This window comes from Oncorhynchus mykiss, chromosome 19 (assembly GCF_057628025.1).
Source record: "Oncorhynchus mykiss isolate SJ-2025 chromosome 19, ASM5762802v1, whole genome shotgun sequence".
NCBI lineage: Eukaryota > Metazoa > Chordata > Actinopteri > Salmoniformes > Salmonidae > Oncorhynchus > Oncorhynchus mykiss.
The window spans coordinates 71,587,727-71,604,661 of record NC_143040.1 but is presented as its reverse complement, the minus strand read 5'-3'; the positions used below and the strand labels follow the sequence as shown (position 1 = coordinate 71,604,661).

Sequence of the window (16,935 nt, the reverse complement as noted above, 5' to 3'; positions counted from 1 at the left end):
CATTACTAAGGCAGTTGGTTCTGTTCTGAAGCATCAGGTCATTGTGTCATTACTAAGGCAGTTGGTTCTGTTCTGAAGCATCAGGTCATTGTGTCATTACTAAGGCAGTTCCTTCTGTTCTGAAGCATCAGGTTATTTTGTCATTACTAAGGCAGCTCGTTCTGTTCTGAAGCATCAGGCCATTACTAAGGCAGTTAGTTCTGTTCTGAAGCATCAGGCCATTACTAAGGCAGTTAGTTCTGTTCTGAAGCATCAGGCCATTACTAAGGCAGTTAGTTCTGTTCTGAAGCATCAGGTCATTACTAAGGCAGTTAGCTTCATCAGAGGCACAGCAGAGGTATATTGTGATACTATGTCAGTGTGTACTGTGGCAAAGTAGGAATAAGTCTTAAGCAATTATAGCAATTTTTCTTTCTTTCTTTTTATTTTTTTATCAGGTGAAGAAAAAATACCTTTTTTTGTTCTGTATAATAAAATATGTTAACTTTATTCATTTTCTGAAGAAAAACAATAACAAGACAGAAATATATTTCTCCCCCTCTTTGTAAACCTGGAGAGATTTGCTGCATTGCTGCACAGGAAGCAAGTGCAACTGAGGCAGAGTGTGAGGGAGGGAGTGGGGAAGGAAGGAAGGAAGGAAAGAAGTAAGGAAGGAAGTAAGGAAGGAAAGAAGTAAGGAAGGAAAGAAGGAAGGAAGGAAAGAAGGAAGGAAGGAAGGAAAGAAGGAAGGAAGGAAGGAAGGAAGGAAGGAAGGAAGGAAGGAAGGAAGGAAGGAAGGAAGGAAGGAAGGAAGGAAGGGGAGGGTCTTTCTCCGGGGTGAAGTTTTCCCTAGGTACATCATCTAGAATCAACGTCCCCTCTCCCAGTCCTAACCTTAACCATTAGCGGGGGAAATGCTAAACTGACCCAAGATCAGCGTCTAGGGTCAAATTCAATGTAGGAAGCTAAGGGCGGTGGAGGTGGAAGGGGTGAAAGAGGAGAAAGTGGCAGACAGGATGACAATGGCATATAATATAAGGCCAGCAACATAGAAACATGTTTTGAGTGTTGTAGAGCAGAGCTAGCCTGATGCCATATCTATCTGTTCTGTTTTGAGCGCTGTAGAGCAGAGCTAGCCTGATGCCATATCTATCTGTTCTGTTTTGAGCGCTGTAGAGCAGAGCTAGCCTGATGCCAGATCTGTCTTGTGATGTTTTGGCAAACTGGCATGACAACGATGAGTGACGGTATGGTAAGATATCACCAACAGATCTGGGACCCAGACTAGAGCAGGGCTGTAGTGATGGCCCAGTGAGAACAAGATGTTGATGTCTTTTCAATCAAAAATACATATTTTTTTAAACATATTTTTACCAAAACTTACATATTTTCAACCAGAAATATGTATTTTTGACGTCTTTTCAAACAAAAGGACGTTTTGTCAACGTCTTGTGCTCACTGGGAGCGCAGTAGGAGGGTCTTGTGGGCGGTGGAGAGAGCAGGTAGACTGGTGAGCGACCTCATAGGACATAACCTCCCAGGTCAGGGGTCAAAGGTCATCCAAAGGTCACTCAGAGGTCACTCTCTCCGTAGAGTGCGGTGGAGAAGGACATGTAGTCCAGGGCGCCGGGGACGGCGTCGGTGCCGGAGTAGGGCGCCATGCGGGCGATGCAGTACTCTGCCTGATCAGGAGGCAACTCACGACGAAGCTCATCAGCCATGATGAAGTTCTGGTGTAGGAAGAGAGAAGAAGGGAAGAATAGTTTAGTTTAGTAAATAAGGATTTCATGTTTGATGTCTGTATTCACTCTATAGCCCTGCCAGATGATTATAGATCTGCTGTTGACTGTATAGCCCTGCCAGATGATTGTTGATCTGCTGTTGACTGTATAGCCCTGCCAGATGATTATACATCTACTGTTGACTGTATAGCCCTGCCAGATGATTATACATCTGCTGTTGACTGTATAGCCCTGCCAGATGATTATAGATCTGCTGTTGACTGTATAGCCCTGCCAGATGATTGTTGATCTGCTGCTGACTGTATAGCCCTGCCAGATGATTATACATCTACTGTTGACTATATAGCCCTGCCAGATGATTATAGATCTGCTGTTGACTGTATAGCCCTGCCAGATGATTGTTGATCTGCTGCTGACTGTATAGCCCTGCCAGATGATTATACATCTACTGTTGACTGTATAGCCCTGCCAGATGATTATAGATCTGCTGTTGACTCTATAGCCCTGCCAGATGATTATAGATCTGCTGTTGACTGTGTAGCCCTGCCAGATGATTATACATCTACTGTTGACTGTATAGCCCTGCCAGATGATTGTTGATCTGCTGTTGACTGTATAGCCCTGCCAGATGATTATACATCTACTGTTGACTGTATAGCCCTGCCAGATGATTGTTGATCTGCTGTTGACTGTATAGCCCTGCCAGATGATTATAGATCTGCTGTTGACTGTGTAGCCCTGCCAGATGATTGTTGATCTGCTGTTGACTGTGTAGCCCTGCCAGATGATTGTTGATCTGCTGTTGACTGTATAGCCTTGCCTGATGATTATAGATCTGCTGTTGACTGTATAGCCCTGCCAGATGATTGTTGATCTGCTGTTGACTGTATAGCCCTGCCAGATAATTGTTGATCTGCTGTTGACTGTATAGCCCTGCCAGATGATTATAGATCTGCTGTTGACTGTGTAGCCCTGCCAGATGATTATACATCTGCTGTTGACTGTATAGCCCTGCCAGATGATTATACATCTGCTGTTGACTGTATAGCCCTGCCAGAAGATTGTTGATCTGCTGTTGACTGTATAGCCCTGCCAGATGATTATACATCTGCTGTTGACTGTATAGCCCTGCCAGATGATTGTTGATCTGCTGTTGACTGTATAGCCCTGCCAGATGATTATACATCTGCTGTTGACTGTATAGCCCTGCCAGATGATTGTTGCTCTGCTGTTGACTGTATAGCCCTGCCAGATGATTGTTGATCTGCTGTTGACTGTATAGCCCTGCCAGATGATTGTTGATCTGCTGCTGACTGTATAGCCCTGCCAGATGATTGTTGATCTGCTGTTGACTGTATAGCCCTGCCAGATGATTGTTGATCTGCTGTTGACTGTATAGCCCTGCCAGATGATTGTTGATCTGCTGTTGACTGTATAGCCCTGCCAGATGATTGTTGATCTGCTGTTGACTGTATAGCCCTGCCAGATGATTGTTGATCTGCTGTTGACTGTATAGCCCTGCCAGATGATTGTTGATCTGCTGTTGACTGTATAGCCCTGCCAGATGATGTAGTCATGTTGGGCGAGTTGGAACCGGTGTATATCTGAATCAAACGCGCCAAATAAATTGACATTTTGGGGATATAAAGAAGGACATCATCGAACAAAAGGACCATTTGTGATGTTTCTGGGACATTTTGGAGTGCCAACAGAAGAAGATTTTCAAAGGTAAGGCATTTGTTATATCGTTATTTCTGACTTTTGTGTCGCCACCTGCCTGGTTGAAAATGATTTTAATGTGTTTGTATGCGGGGCGCTGTTCTCAGATAATCGCATGGTTTGCTTTCGCCGTAAAGCCTTTTTGAAATCTGACACTGCGGCTAGATTAACAAGAAGTTAAGCTTTATTTTGATATATTTCAGTTCTATTTTTCGGTTATCTTGAATATTGATATTTCTGTAGTTTGGATTTGGCGCTCTGCAATTTCACTGGATGTTGTCAAATTGATCCCGCTAACAGGATTGGCACGGGAAGGGATCACTAACAGGTTAACTGATTGACTGATTGATTGACTGATTACCTGATTGACTGATTGATTAACCAATTAACTGATTGATTGAATGATTGATTAACTGACTGATTGATTAACTGATTGATTAACTGATTGTTTAACTGATTGATTAACTGATTAACAAATTGGTTGATTAACTGATTGATTTGATTGCTTGCTAGCTTGATTAATTGAATAATTGCTAAATGTATATGATTACCTTGTCCCCAGCCAGGACCTTGAAGGAGGCCATGACCTGGTCAGCGGTGTCAGTATCGGCCGTCTCTCGGGACATGAAGTCAATAAAGGCCTGGAACGTGACCACGGCCACCCGGTTGGGATCCACGATGCTCATGATGCGAGAGAACTCCGCTTCACCCTATTGGACAGGAACCATAAACACTATCACCAAGGAGACCATCACCAGAGCAACAAGCAAATTACACTGCAAGCATCACATCACATACTGCAGTTAGCAGATGGAGCTTTCACATAAAGGTGATATATAGACTGTGTTCCAAATGGCATACCAGTCCCTATAATATAGTGGACTACTTTTAACCAGGTCTCAGGCTATGACGTAAACAAACTATGCTTTTTATACTGTAAATGAGAGACAAGACATATTTTCTCGTTAAGAGATCAATCTGATCGTGATTGGTGGACCGTTTTGTTTCCAAATGAATGTGGACTGATCTGAGACAAGTGAACATTTGTTGCCTTTCCACAAAAGGCTACAAGGCAGATAAGACACATATTGATACACTCATAGGTTCATAGGCACACATAGGAGGGTACTTGACAGAGGGCGAGATGGAACAGGTGGTTTGGCTTTACCATGTTGTAACCGAGGGAGATAAGGCAGGTTTTGAAGTCTTCCGCTTCCATCATCCCTGTTTTCTTCTACAGGTACCAGCCAGGGACAAACAGTACGAAGGAGGAACAGATTGAAAGGTGGAAGAGGAAATATGGGGGGGGGGGATAAAGTAGGGGAGGGATGTCACAGGTACCCAGGTGGACATTAAGATGGGGGGTGAAGGACAGAAGAAGAAGAAGAAGAATTGAGGTACAAGGGGCATAGAGGTGGGTACAGGGAATAAATTGAGGTAGAAGGGGGGATGGAGGTGGGTACAGGGAATAAATTGAGGTAGAAGGGGGGATGGAGGTGGGTACAAGGAATAAATTGAGGTAGAAGGGGGGATGGAGGTGGGTACAGGGAATAAATTGAGGTAGAAGGGGGGATGGAGGTGGGTACAGGGAATAAATTGAGGTAGAAGGGGGGATGGAGGTGGGTACAAGGAATAAATTGAGGTAGAAGGGGGGATGGAGGTGGGTACAGGGAATAAATTGAGGTAGAGGGGGGGATGGAGGTGGGTACAGGGAATAAATTGAGGTAGAAGGGGGGATGGAGGTGGGTACAAGGAATAAATTGAGGTAGAAGGGGGGATGGAGGTGGGTACAGGGAATAAATTGAGGTAGAGGGGGGGATGGAGGTGGGTACAGGGAATACATTGAGGTAGAGGGGGGGATGGAGGTGGGTACAGGGAATAAATTGAGGTAGAAGGGGGGATGGAGGTGGGTACAAGGAATAAATTGAGGTAGAAGGGGGGATGGAGGTGGGTACAGGGAATAAATTGAGGTAGAGGGGGGATAGAGGTGGGTACAGGGAATAAATTGAGGTAGAAGGGGGGACGGAGGTGGGTACAGGGAATAAATTGAGGTAGAGGGGGGATAGAGGTGGGTACAGGGAATACATTGAGGTAGAGGGGGGGATGGAGGTGGGTACAGGGAATAGATTGAGGTAGAGGGGGGGATGGAGGTGGGTACAGGGAATACATTGAGGTAGAAGGGGGATAGAGGTGGGTACAGGGAATACATTGAGGTAGAGGGGGGATGGAGGTGGGTACAGGGAATAAATTGAGGTAGAAGGGGGGATGGAGGTGGGTACAAGGCATAAATTGAGGTAGAAGGGGGATAGAGGTGGGTACAGGGAATACATTGAGGTAGAGGGGGGATGGAGGTGGGTACAGGGAATAAATTGAGGTAGAGGGGGGGATGGAGGTGGGTACAGGGAATAGATTGAGGTAGAGGGGGGGATGGAGGTGGTTACAGGGAATACATTGAGGTAGAAGGGGGATAGAGGTGGGTACAGGGAATAGATTGAGGTAGAGGGGGGGATGGAGGTGGGTACAGGGAATACATTGAGGTAGAGGGGGGGATAGAGATGGGTACAGGGAATACATTGAGGTAGAGGGGGGGATGGAGGTGGGTACAGGGAATACATTGAGGTAGAAGGGGGGATGGAGGTGGGTACAGGGAATACATTGAGGTAGAAGGGGGATAGAGGTGGGTACAGGGAATAGATTGAGGTAGAAGGGGGGATGGAGGTGGGTACAGGGAATACATTGAGGTAGAAGGGGGGATGGAGGTGGGTACAGGGAATAGATTGAGGTAGAAGGGGGGATGGAGGTGGGTACAGGGAATACATTGAGGTAGAAGGGGGGATGGAGGTGGGTACAGGGAATACATTGAGGTAGAAGGGGGGATGGAGGTGGGTACAGGGAATACATTGAGGTAGAAGGGGGATAGAGGTGGGTACAGGGAATAGATTGAGGTAGAAGGGGGGATGGAGGTGGGTACAGGGAATACATTGAGGTAGAAGGGGGGATGGAGGTGGGTACAGGGAATAGATTGAGGTAGAAGGGGGGATGGAGGTGGGTACAGGGAATACATTGAGGTAGAAGGGGGGATGGAGGTGGGTACAGGGAATACATTGAGGTAGAAGGGGGGATGGAGGTGGGTACAGGGAATACATTGAGGTAGAAGGGGGGATGGAGGTGGGTACAGGGAATAGATTGAGGTAGAAGGGGGGATGGAGGTGGGTACAGAGAATACATTGAGGTAGAAGGGGGGATGGAGGTGGGTACAGGGAATACATTGAGGTAGAAGGGGGGATGGAGGTGGGTACAGGGAATACATTGAGGTAGAAGGGGGGATGGAGGTGGGTACAGGGAATACATTGAGGTAGAAGGGGGGATGGAGGTGGGTACAAGGCATAAATTGCGGTAGAAGGGGGATAGAGGTGGGTACAGGGAATACATTGAGGTAGAAGGGGGGGATGGAGGTGGGTACAGGGAATACATTGAGGTAGAGGGGGGATAGAGGTGGGTACAGGGAATACATTGAGGTAGAGGGGGGATGGAGGTGGGTACAGGGAATACATTGAGGTAGAGGGGGGGATGGAGGTGGGTACAGGGAATACATTGAGGTAGAGGGGGGGATGGAGGTGGGTACAGGGAATAAATTGAGGTAGAGGGGGGGATGGAGGTGGGTACAGGGAATAGATTGAGGTAGAGGGGGGATGGAGGTGGGTACAGGGAATAAATTGAGGTAGAGGGGGGGATGGAGGTGGGTACAGGGAATACATTGAGGTAGAGGGGGGATAAAGGTGGGTACAGGGAATACATTGAGGTAGAGGGGGGGATGGAGGTGGGTACAGGGAATACATTGAGGTAGAGGGGGGGATGGAGGTGGGTACAGGGAATACATTGAGGTAGAAGGGGGGATGGAGGTGGGTATAGGGAATACATTGAGGTAGAAGGGGGGATGGAGGTGGGTACAGGGAATACATTGAGGTAGAAGGGGGGATAGAGGTGGGTACAGGGAATACATTGAGGTAGAAGGGGGATAGAGGGGAATAAATTGAGGTAGAAGGGGGATAGAGGTGGGTACAGGGAATACATTGAGGTAGAGGGGGGATAGAGGTGGGTACAGGGAATACATTGAGGTAGAGGGGGGATAGAGGTGGGTACAGGGAATACATTGAGGTAGAGGGGGGATGGAGGTGGGTACAGGGAATACATTGAGGTAGAAGGGGGGATGGAGGTGGGTATAGGGAATACATTGAGGTAGAGGGGGGATGGAGGTGGGTACAGGGAATAAATTGAGGTAGAAGGGGGATAGAGGTGGGTACAGGGAATACATTGAGGTAGAGGGGGGATAGAGGTGGGTACAGGGAATACATTGAGGTAGAGGGGGGGATGGAGGTGGGTACAGGGAATACATTGAGGTAGAAGGGGGATGGAGGTGGGTACAGGGAATACATTGAGGTAGAAGGGGGATGGAGGTGGGTACAAGGCACAAATTGAGGTAGAAGGGGGATAGAGGTGGGTACAGGGAATACATTGAGGTAGAAGGGGGGGATGGAGGTGGGTACAGGGAATACATTGAGGTAGAGGGGGGATAGAGGTGGGTACAGGGAATACATTGAGGTAGAGGGGGGATGGAGGTGGGTACAGGGAATACATTGAGGTAGAGGGGGGGATGGAGGTGGGTACAGGGAATAAATTGAGGTAGAGGGGGGGATGGAGGTGGGTACAGGGAATAGATTGAGGTAGAGGGGGGATGGAGGTGGGTACAGGGAATAAATTGAGGTAGAGGGGGGGATGGAGGTGGGTACAGGGAATACATTGAGGTAGAGGGGGGATAAAGGTGGGTACAGGGAATACATTGAGGTAGAGGGGGGGATGGAGGTGGGTACAGGGAATACATTGAGGTAGAGGGGGGGATGGAGGTGGGTACAGGGAATACATTGAGGTAGAAGGGGGGATGGAGGTGGGTATAGGGAATACATTGAGTTAGAAGGGGGGATGGAGGTGGGTACAGGGAATACATTGAGGTAGAAGGGGGGATAGAGGTGGGTACAGGGAATACATTGAGGTAGAAGGGGGATAGAGGGGAATAAATTGAGGTAGAAGGGGAATAGAGGTGGGTACAGGGAATACATTGAGGTAGAGGGGGGATAGAGGTGGGTACAGGGAATACATTGAGGTAGAGGGGGGATAGAGGTGGGTACAGGGAATACATTGAGGTAGAGGGGGGATAGAGGTGGGTACAGGGAATACATTGAGGTAGAAGGGGGATAGAGGTGGGTACAGGGAATACATTGAGGTAGAGGGGGGATAGAGGTGGGTACAGGGAATAAATTGAGGTAGAGGGGGGATGGAGGTGGGTACAGGGAATAAATTGAGGTAGAGGGGGGATAGAGGTGGGTACAGGGAATACATTGAGGTAGAAGGGGGGATGGAGGTGGGTACAGGGAATAAATTGAGGTAGAGGGGGGATAGAGGTGGGTACAGGGAATACATTGAGGTAGAGGGGGGATAGAGGTGGGTACAGGGAATAAATTGAGGTAGAGGGGGGATGGAGGTGGGTACAGGGAATAAATTGAGGTAGAGGGGGGATGGAAGGGAATAAAAGGTACAAAACAAAAAGAACAAAATGACATCGTTAACCTCAGGCCCCTGCAGTGTGGAGCTGTGTTCAGTACCTGTGCATCGTTGGCGATATCGAAGCCCAGACTGATCAGGCAGGCCTTGAACTCCTCAGCCCCCAGAGTGCCCGAGTGGTCCTGGGGTGTCAGGGGCCAGGTGTGAAGGGTCAGATGTGCCAGGTGTGAAGAGCCAGGTAGGAGCCCAGGCCAGGTGTGCCAGGTGTGAAACGCCAGGTACAGGGCAAGGCCAGGTATACCAGGTGTGAAGGGCCATGTGGAGGTGTGCCAGGTATCAGGTGAAGCCACAGTTCATGCAGCACAGCACACATGGAACAAGTGTGTCAGGGGGGTGTCAGAGGGGTTGTCAGAGGGGTGTCAGTGAAAGGGTTGGGTGAAGTAGACAGGAGAGGTAGGGTAGATAGGAGAGGGTAGGGGTGTGTCATGCAGAAAGAGATGTGGGGTGTTGGATTGACAAGGGGATGGATATAGGGGTGGATGGATGATAAGGGGTTGGATATAGGGGTGGATGGTTGATAAGGGTGGATGGATGATAAGGGGTTGAGGATAGGGGTGGATGGATGGATGATAAGGGGTTGGGGATAGGGGTGGATGGATGATAAGGGGTTGGGGATAGGGGTGGATGGTTGGTACAGTGTTGGGGATAGGGGTGGATGGATGATAAGGGTGGATGGATGATAAGGGGTTGTGGATAGGGGTGGATGGATGATAAGGGGTTGGGGATAAGGGTAGATGGATGATAAGGGTGGATGGATGATAAGGGGTTGGGGATAGGGGTGGATGGATGATACGGGGTTGGGGATAGGGGTGGATGGATGATAAGGGGTTGGGGATAGGGGTGGGTGGATGATAAGGGGTTGGGGATAGGGGTGGATGGATGATACAGGGTTGGGGATAGGGGTGGGTGGATGACAAGGGGTTGGGGATAGGGGAGTACGGTTCATAAGGGGTTGGGGATAAGGGTGGATGGATGATAAGGGGTTGGGGATAGGGGTGGATGGTTGATAAGGGGTCGGGATAGGGGTGGATGGATGATAAGGGGTTGGATATAGGGGTGGATGGTTGATAAGGGTGGATGGATGATAAGGGGTTGGGGATAGGGGTGGATGGATGGATGGATGATAAGTGGTTGGGGATAGGGGTGGATGGATGGATGATAAGGGGTTGGGGATAGGGGTGGATGGATGATAAGGGGTTGGGGATAAGGGTGGATGGATGATAAGGGGTTGGGGATAGGGGTGGATGGTTGGTACGGGGTTGGGGATAGGGGTGGATGGATAATACGGTATTGGGGATAGGGGTGGATGGATGATAAGGGGTTGGGGATAGGGGTGGATGGTTGGTACGGGGTTGGGGATAGGGGTGGATGGATGATACGGGGTTGGGGATAGGGGAGTACGGTTCATAAGGGGTTGGGGATAAGGGTGGATGGATGATAAGGGGTTGGGGATAGGGGTGGATGGTTGATAAGGGGTCGGGATAGGGGTGGATGGATGATAAGGGGTTGGATATAGGGGTGGATGGTTGATAAGGGTGGATGGATGATAAGGGGTTGGGGATAGGGGTGGATGGATGGATGAAAAGGGGTTGGGGATAGGTGTGGATGGTTGATAAGGGGTTGGGGATAGGGGTGGATGGATGATACGGGGTTGGGGATAGGGGTGGATGGTTGGTACGGGGTTGGGGATAGGGGTGGATGGATGATAAGGGTGGATGGATGATAAGGGGTTGGGGATAGGGGTGGATGGATGGATGATAAGGGGTTGGGGATAGGGGTGGATGATAAGGGGTTGGGGATAAGGGTGGATGGATGATAAGGGGTTGGGGATAGGGGTGGATGGTTGGTACGGGGTTGGGGATAGGGGTGGATGGATGATACGGTATTGGGGATAGGGGTGGATGGATGATAAGGGGTTGGGGATAGGGGTGGATGGTTGGTACGGGGTTGGGGATAGGGGTGGATGGATGATACGGTATTGGGGATAGGGGTGGATGGATGATAAGGGGTTGGGGATAGGGGTGGATGGTTGGTACGGGGTTGGGGATAGGGGTGGATGGATGATACGGGGTTGGGGATAGGGGTGGGTGGATGATAAGGGGTTGGGGATAGGGGAGTACGGTTCATAAGGGGTTGGGGATAAGGGTGGATGGATGATAAGGGGTTGGATATAGGGGTGGATGGTTGATAAGGGTGGATGGATGATAAGGGGTTGAGGATAGGGGTGGATGGATGATACGGGGTTGGGGATAAAGGTGGAAGGATGATAAGGGGTTGGGGATAGGGGTGGATGGTTGGTACGGGGTTGGGGATAGGGGTGGATGGATGATACGGTATTGGGGATAGGGGTGGATGGATGATAAGGGGTTGGGGATAGGGGTGGATGGTTGGTACGGGGTTGGGGATAGGGGTGGATGGATGATACGGGGTTGGGGATAGGGGTGGGTGGATGATAAGGGGTTGGGGATAGGGGAGTACGGTTCATAAGGGGTTGGGGATAAGGGTGGATGGATGATAAGGAGTTGGATATAGGGGTGGATGGTTGATAAGGGTGGATAGATGATAAGGGGTTGAGGATAGGGGTGGATGGATGATACGGGGTTGGGGATAAAGGTGGAAGGATGATAAGGGTGGATGATGATACGGGGTTGGGGCCATGCACAAGAAGAGACAGAGAACACAATACACGTTAGGACCTGAGGTGCTGAGGCTGTGACACAGTGCTGTGTTTGGTCCAGTGACAGGACATTCATTCAGAGGTAGTTCGGCACAGTGTGACAGGCAAACGGCTTTGTGTTACGGTGTGCGACAGGCATATATGTCCCTCATACATCATGTAACACAGTGGTTCCCAAAGTCAAGTGGTGAACATTTAGGTTTTTGCCCCTCGGAACTGATTCAGAAATTTAAAGCTTGATGACGAGTTGATTATTTGAATCAGCTGCGTTGTGCTGGGGAGGGGCGGGGGTGGGGGGGAGGGGGGGGTTTGTAAAACCCTGGTATAAAACATATTTTTCCCCTTAGTCTGAGACATGACTGTAAAACCTTGTAAGGCCATAGGGACACGATCTACAGCCACATGTCTCTGGGGGAAAAGTTGTCCCTACATATCTGTCTCCAATAGACTCCAATAAACCTCACGAACTCATAACCTAAAAACAACAACATAATCGCCCTAAAAAAACGCTGCGTCATCGCCAGCGAGCGGAAAGACATGACAGACACTAGAACGATTTCCCTTCCATGACAGACACTAGAACGATTTCCCTTCCATGACAGACACTAGAAGGATTTCCCTTCCATGACAGACACTAGAAGGATTTCCCTTCCATGACAGACACTAGAACGACTTCCCTTCCATGACAGACACTAGAACGACTTCCCTTCCATGACAGACACTAGAACGACTTCCCTTCCATGACAGACACTAGAAGGATTTCCCTTCCATGACAGACACTAGAAGGATTTCCCTTCCATGACAGACACTAGAACGACTTCCCTTCCATGACAGACACTAGAACGATTTCCCTTCCATGACAGACACTAGAACGATTTCCCTTCCATGACAGACACTAGAACGATTTCCCTTCCATGACAGACACTAGAACGATTTCCCTTCCATGACAGACACTAGAACGACTTCCCTTCCATGACAGACACTAGAACGATTTCCCTTCCATGACAGACACTAGAAGGATTTCCCTTCCATGACAGACACTAGAACGATTTCCCTTCCATGACAGACACTAGAACGACTTCCCTTCCATGACAGACACTAGAAGGATTTCCCTTCCATGACAGACACTAGAAGGATTTCCCTTCCATGACAGACACTAGAACGATTTCCCTTCCATGACAGACACTAGAAGGATTTCCCTTCCATGACAGACACTAGAACGATTTCCCTTCCATGACAGACACTAGAACGACTTCCCTTCCATGACAGACACTAGAACGATTTCCCTTCCATGACAGACACTAGAAGGATTTCCCTTCCATGACAGACACTAGAAGGATTTCCCTTCCATGACAGACACTAGAACGATTTCCCTTCCATGACAGACACTAGAACGATTTCCCTTCCATGACAGACACTAGAACGATTTCCCTTCCATGACAGACGCTAGAAGGATTTCCCTTCCATGACAGACGCTAGAACGATTTCCCTTCCATGACAGACACTAGAACGATTTCCCTTCCATGACAGACACTAGAAGGATTTCCCTTCCATGACAGACACTAGAACGATTTCCCTTCCATGACAGACACTAGAACGATTTCCCTTCCATGACAGACACTAGAAGGATTTCCCTTCCATGACAGACACTAGAACGATTTCCCTTCCATGACAGACACTAGAACGATTTCCCTTCCATGACAGACACTAGAACGATTTCCCTTCCATGACAGACACTAGAAGGATTTCCCTTCCATGACAGACACTAGAACGATTTCCCTTCCATGACAGACACTAGAAGGATTTCCCTTCCATGACAGACACTAGAAGGATTTCCCTTCCATGACAGACACTAGAACGATTTCCCTTCCATGACAGACACTAGAACGATTTCCCTTCCATGACAGACACTAGAAGGATTTCCCTTCCATGACAGACACTAGAAGGATTTCCCTTCCATGACAGACACTAGAACGATTTCCCTTCCATGACAGACACTAGAACGATTTCCCTTCCATGACAGACACTAGAAGGATTTCCCTTCCATGACAGACACTAGAAGGATTTCCCTTCCATGACAGACACTAGAACGATTTCCCTTCCATGACAGACACTAGAACGATTTCCCTTCCATGACAGACACTAGAACGATTTCCCTTCCATGACAGACACTAGAAGGATTTCCCTTCCATGACAGACACTAGAACGATTTCCCTTCCATGACAGACACTAGAACGATTTCCCTTCCATGACAGACACTAGAACGATTTCCCTTCCATGACAGACACTAGAACGATTTCCCTTCCATGACAGACACTACAACGATTTCCCTTCCATGACAGACACTAGAAGGATTTCCCTTCCATGACAGACACTAGAACGATTTCCCTTCCATGACAGACACTAGAAGGATTTCCCTTCCATGACAGACACTAGAACGATTTCCCTTCCATGACAGACACTAGAACGATTTCCCTTCCATGACAGACACTAGAAGGATTTCCCTTCCATGACAGACACTAGAAGGATTTCCCTTCCATGACAGACACTAGAACGATTTCCCTTCCATGACAGACACTAGAACGATTTCCCTTCCATGACAGACACTAGAACGATTTCCCTTCCATGACAGACACTAGAACGATTTCCCTTCCATGACAGACACTACAACGATTTCCCTTCCATGACAGACACTAGAAGGATTTCCCTTCCATGACAGACACTAGAACGACTTCCCTTCCATGACAGACACTAGAACGACTTCCCTTCCATGACAGACACTAGAACGACTTCCCTTCCATGACAGACACTAGAAGGATTTCCCTTCCATGACAGACACTAGAAGGATTTCCCTTCCATGACAGACACTAGAAGGATTTCCCTTCCATGACAGACACTAGAAGGATTTCCCTTCCATGACAGACACTAGAAGGATTTCCCTTCCATGACAGACACTAGAAGGATTTCCCTTCCATGACAGACACTAGAACGATTTCCCTTCCATGACAGACACTAGAAGGATTAGGTATTAGGATTAGGTATAGTCTCTGGAACAGTTTGTGATCTTATATCTCCCATCATATACTCATAAATATCAGTAGGGTAGACAATGAGTGTACTGTGAAACCTCTTCTTCTCTGCTCTATGGCCTGTAGTCTCCATGAAACTGACCCTAAAACGGTCTACCCCCCTTCCACAGCACCTCTTCCTCCCTGTACGGTCTCTTCTCTGCTCCATGCCCTGTAGTCTCCGTGAAACTGACCCTAAAACGGTCTACCCCCCCCCCCCCCCCCCCCCACAGCACCTCTTCCTCCCTGTACGGTCTCTTCTCTGTGAAACTGACCCTAAAACGGTCTACCCCCCCCCCCCCCCCACACACAGCACCTCTTCCTCCCTGTATGGTCTCTTCTCCGTGAAACTGACCCTGTCGAAGTGGTTGAAGGAGGCTCTGAACTCGTTCATCTGGTCCTGGCTGATGCCCTTGGCGTCCCTCGTCAGAATCTGGTTCTCGATCTCGTTGATGGTTCTGGCGATGGTGGTCAAGAGCTGCTCCCAGCCCACACGGATATGCTGCGGGGAGGGGGGGGGGGGGTGATCAGACCCAAGATAGTCATCGTAATGTCACACATTCAAAAACGTATTGTGAAGGTTCTGCGGGTCCCAATAAGAATTGTACCCGATCTCGATATCGTTTGCGTTCTTACCTCCATGGTGTAGTTGGTGTGCTTGTTGTCGAAGATGAGAGCTTCCTGAATCAGTTGGTGGTCTCCCTCCAATTGGTCGATCTTTGGCTTGTAGTTGACAATGTTCTTCTCGTATTGGCGGAGGTGGGTCAGCTGATCCTCCAGGGTTCCGTGCATCTCGATGGAGATGCGACCAATCTCCTGCAGAGAGAGAAACACAGAGGTGGAGGAGGAGGGGGTTCATTCTGCCAAGTATGAAACCATCCCCAGGAGAGGGAGGGTTAAACCCCAACTGGACAGAATAGAGACTAGAGAACAGAGACTGTTTGAATTGGTTGGTGAAAAACAGGCATGAGAACAAAGAACCAAAACTGCTCTCACCTCTAACCCGGACCCGACCGATCTAAACCAGCACCTCGAACCCGACCGATCTAAACCAGCACCTCGGACCCGACCGCTCTAAACCAGCACCTCGGACCCGACCGATCTAAACCAGCACCTCGGACCCGACCGATCTAAACCAGCACCTCGGACCCGACCGCTCTGAGAACACTGACTATGAAGTGACACTCTTTTTAATGGGGGTCCGTGGGGCCGGACGGCAGGGGCTGGTAATATGAGTTGTGGATTGTACACCCAGGACGCTAGTATTGTAGTCAAGTCACTAAACCACAAGTCCAGTCACAAGTCCCAAGCATTCAGAGTCCAAGTCCAGTCACAAGTCCCAAGCATTCAGAGTCCAAGTCCAGTCACAAGTCCCAAGCATTCAGAGTCTTTCATTCAGAGTCCAAGTCCAGTCACAAGTCCCAAGCATTCAGAGTCTTTCATTCAGAGTCCAAGTCCAGTCACAAGTCCCAAGCATTCAGAGTCCAAGTCCAGTCACAAGTCGCAAGCATTCAGAGTCTTTCATTCAGAGTCCAAGTCCAGTCACAAGTCCCAAGCATTCAGAGTCTTTCATTCAGAGTCCAAGTCCAGTCACAAGTCGCAAGCATTCAGAGTCTTTCATTCAGAGTCCAAGTCCAGTCACAAGTCCCAAGCATTCAGAGTCTTTCATTCAGAGTCCAAGTCCAGTCACAAGTCGCAAGCATTCAGAGTCTTTCATTCAGAGTCCAAGTCCAGTCACAAGTCCCAAGCATTCAGAGTCTTTCATTCAGAGTCCAAGTCCAGTCACAAGTCGCAAGCATTCAGAGTCTTTCATTCTGAGTCCAAATCCAGTTCTGCAGGACATTACAGTGCAGTGTTCTGATATTGATAGCAATACCCCCAAAGGAACCTATGGAGCCAGTAAGTTATAATACCAGTAGTAATGGTCCTTTCTGCTCTGCCTGGACTTTGGACCATGGAAATAGAATGAATAGAACATTCTGGTTCTCTACTCTGGGTCACCTCCATCTTGTTTTCGATCCAAGGCCCTGATGACGTTGGCATGGTTGGGTTAGGATTAGGGTAAAGGTTAGAGGTCAGGGGTTGGTCTAGGATAAGTGTGTGGACTGACTTCCATCTTGGTCTGGATCCA

The 16,935-nt window shown here is 48.7% G+C and overlaps 1 protein-coding gene across 3 annotated transcripts in view; it reads right to left on the bottom strand.

Moving 5' to 3' along the window:
* Positions 1-405: 405 nt before the first annotated feature.
* LOC110512290 (alpha-actinin-1) overlaps positions 406-16,935 on the bottom strand; it is a 124,018-nt gene continuing 107,488 nt past the window's right edge. The window contains exons 18-23 of one of the 3 annotated variants that reach the window (XM_036955342.2): positions 15,441-15,620; positions 15,160-15,306; positions 9,101-9,181; positions 4,609-4,674; positions 3,992-4,150; positions 406-1,709 (exon numbers count right to left, since the gene is read on the bottom strand). In XM_036955342.2, the coding sequence (XP_036811237.2) occupies positions 1,551-1,709; positions 3,992-4,150; positions 4,609-4,674; positions 9,101-9,181; positions 15,160-15,306; positions 15,441-15,620 (792 nt within the window). In that variant the 3' untranslated portion in view covers positions 406-1,550. The remainder of the gene's footprint in view (positions 1,710-3,991; positions 4,151-4,608; positions 4,675-9,100; positions 9,182-15,159; positions 15,307-15,440; positions 15,621-16,935) is intronic. The other 2 variants (XM_036955343.2, XM_036955344.2) reach the window with 2 other exon arrangements.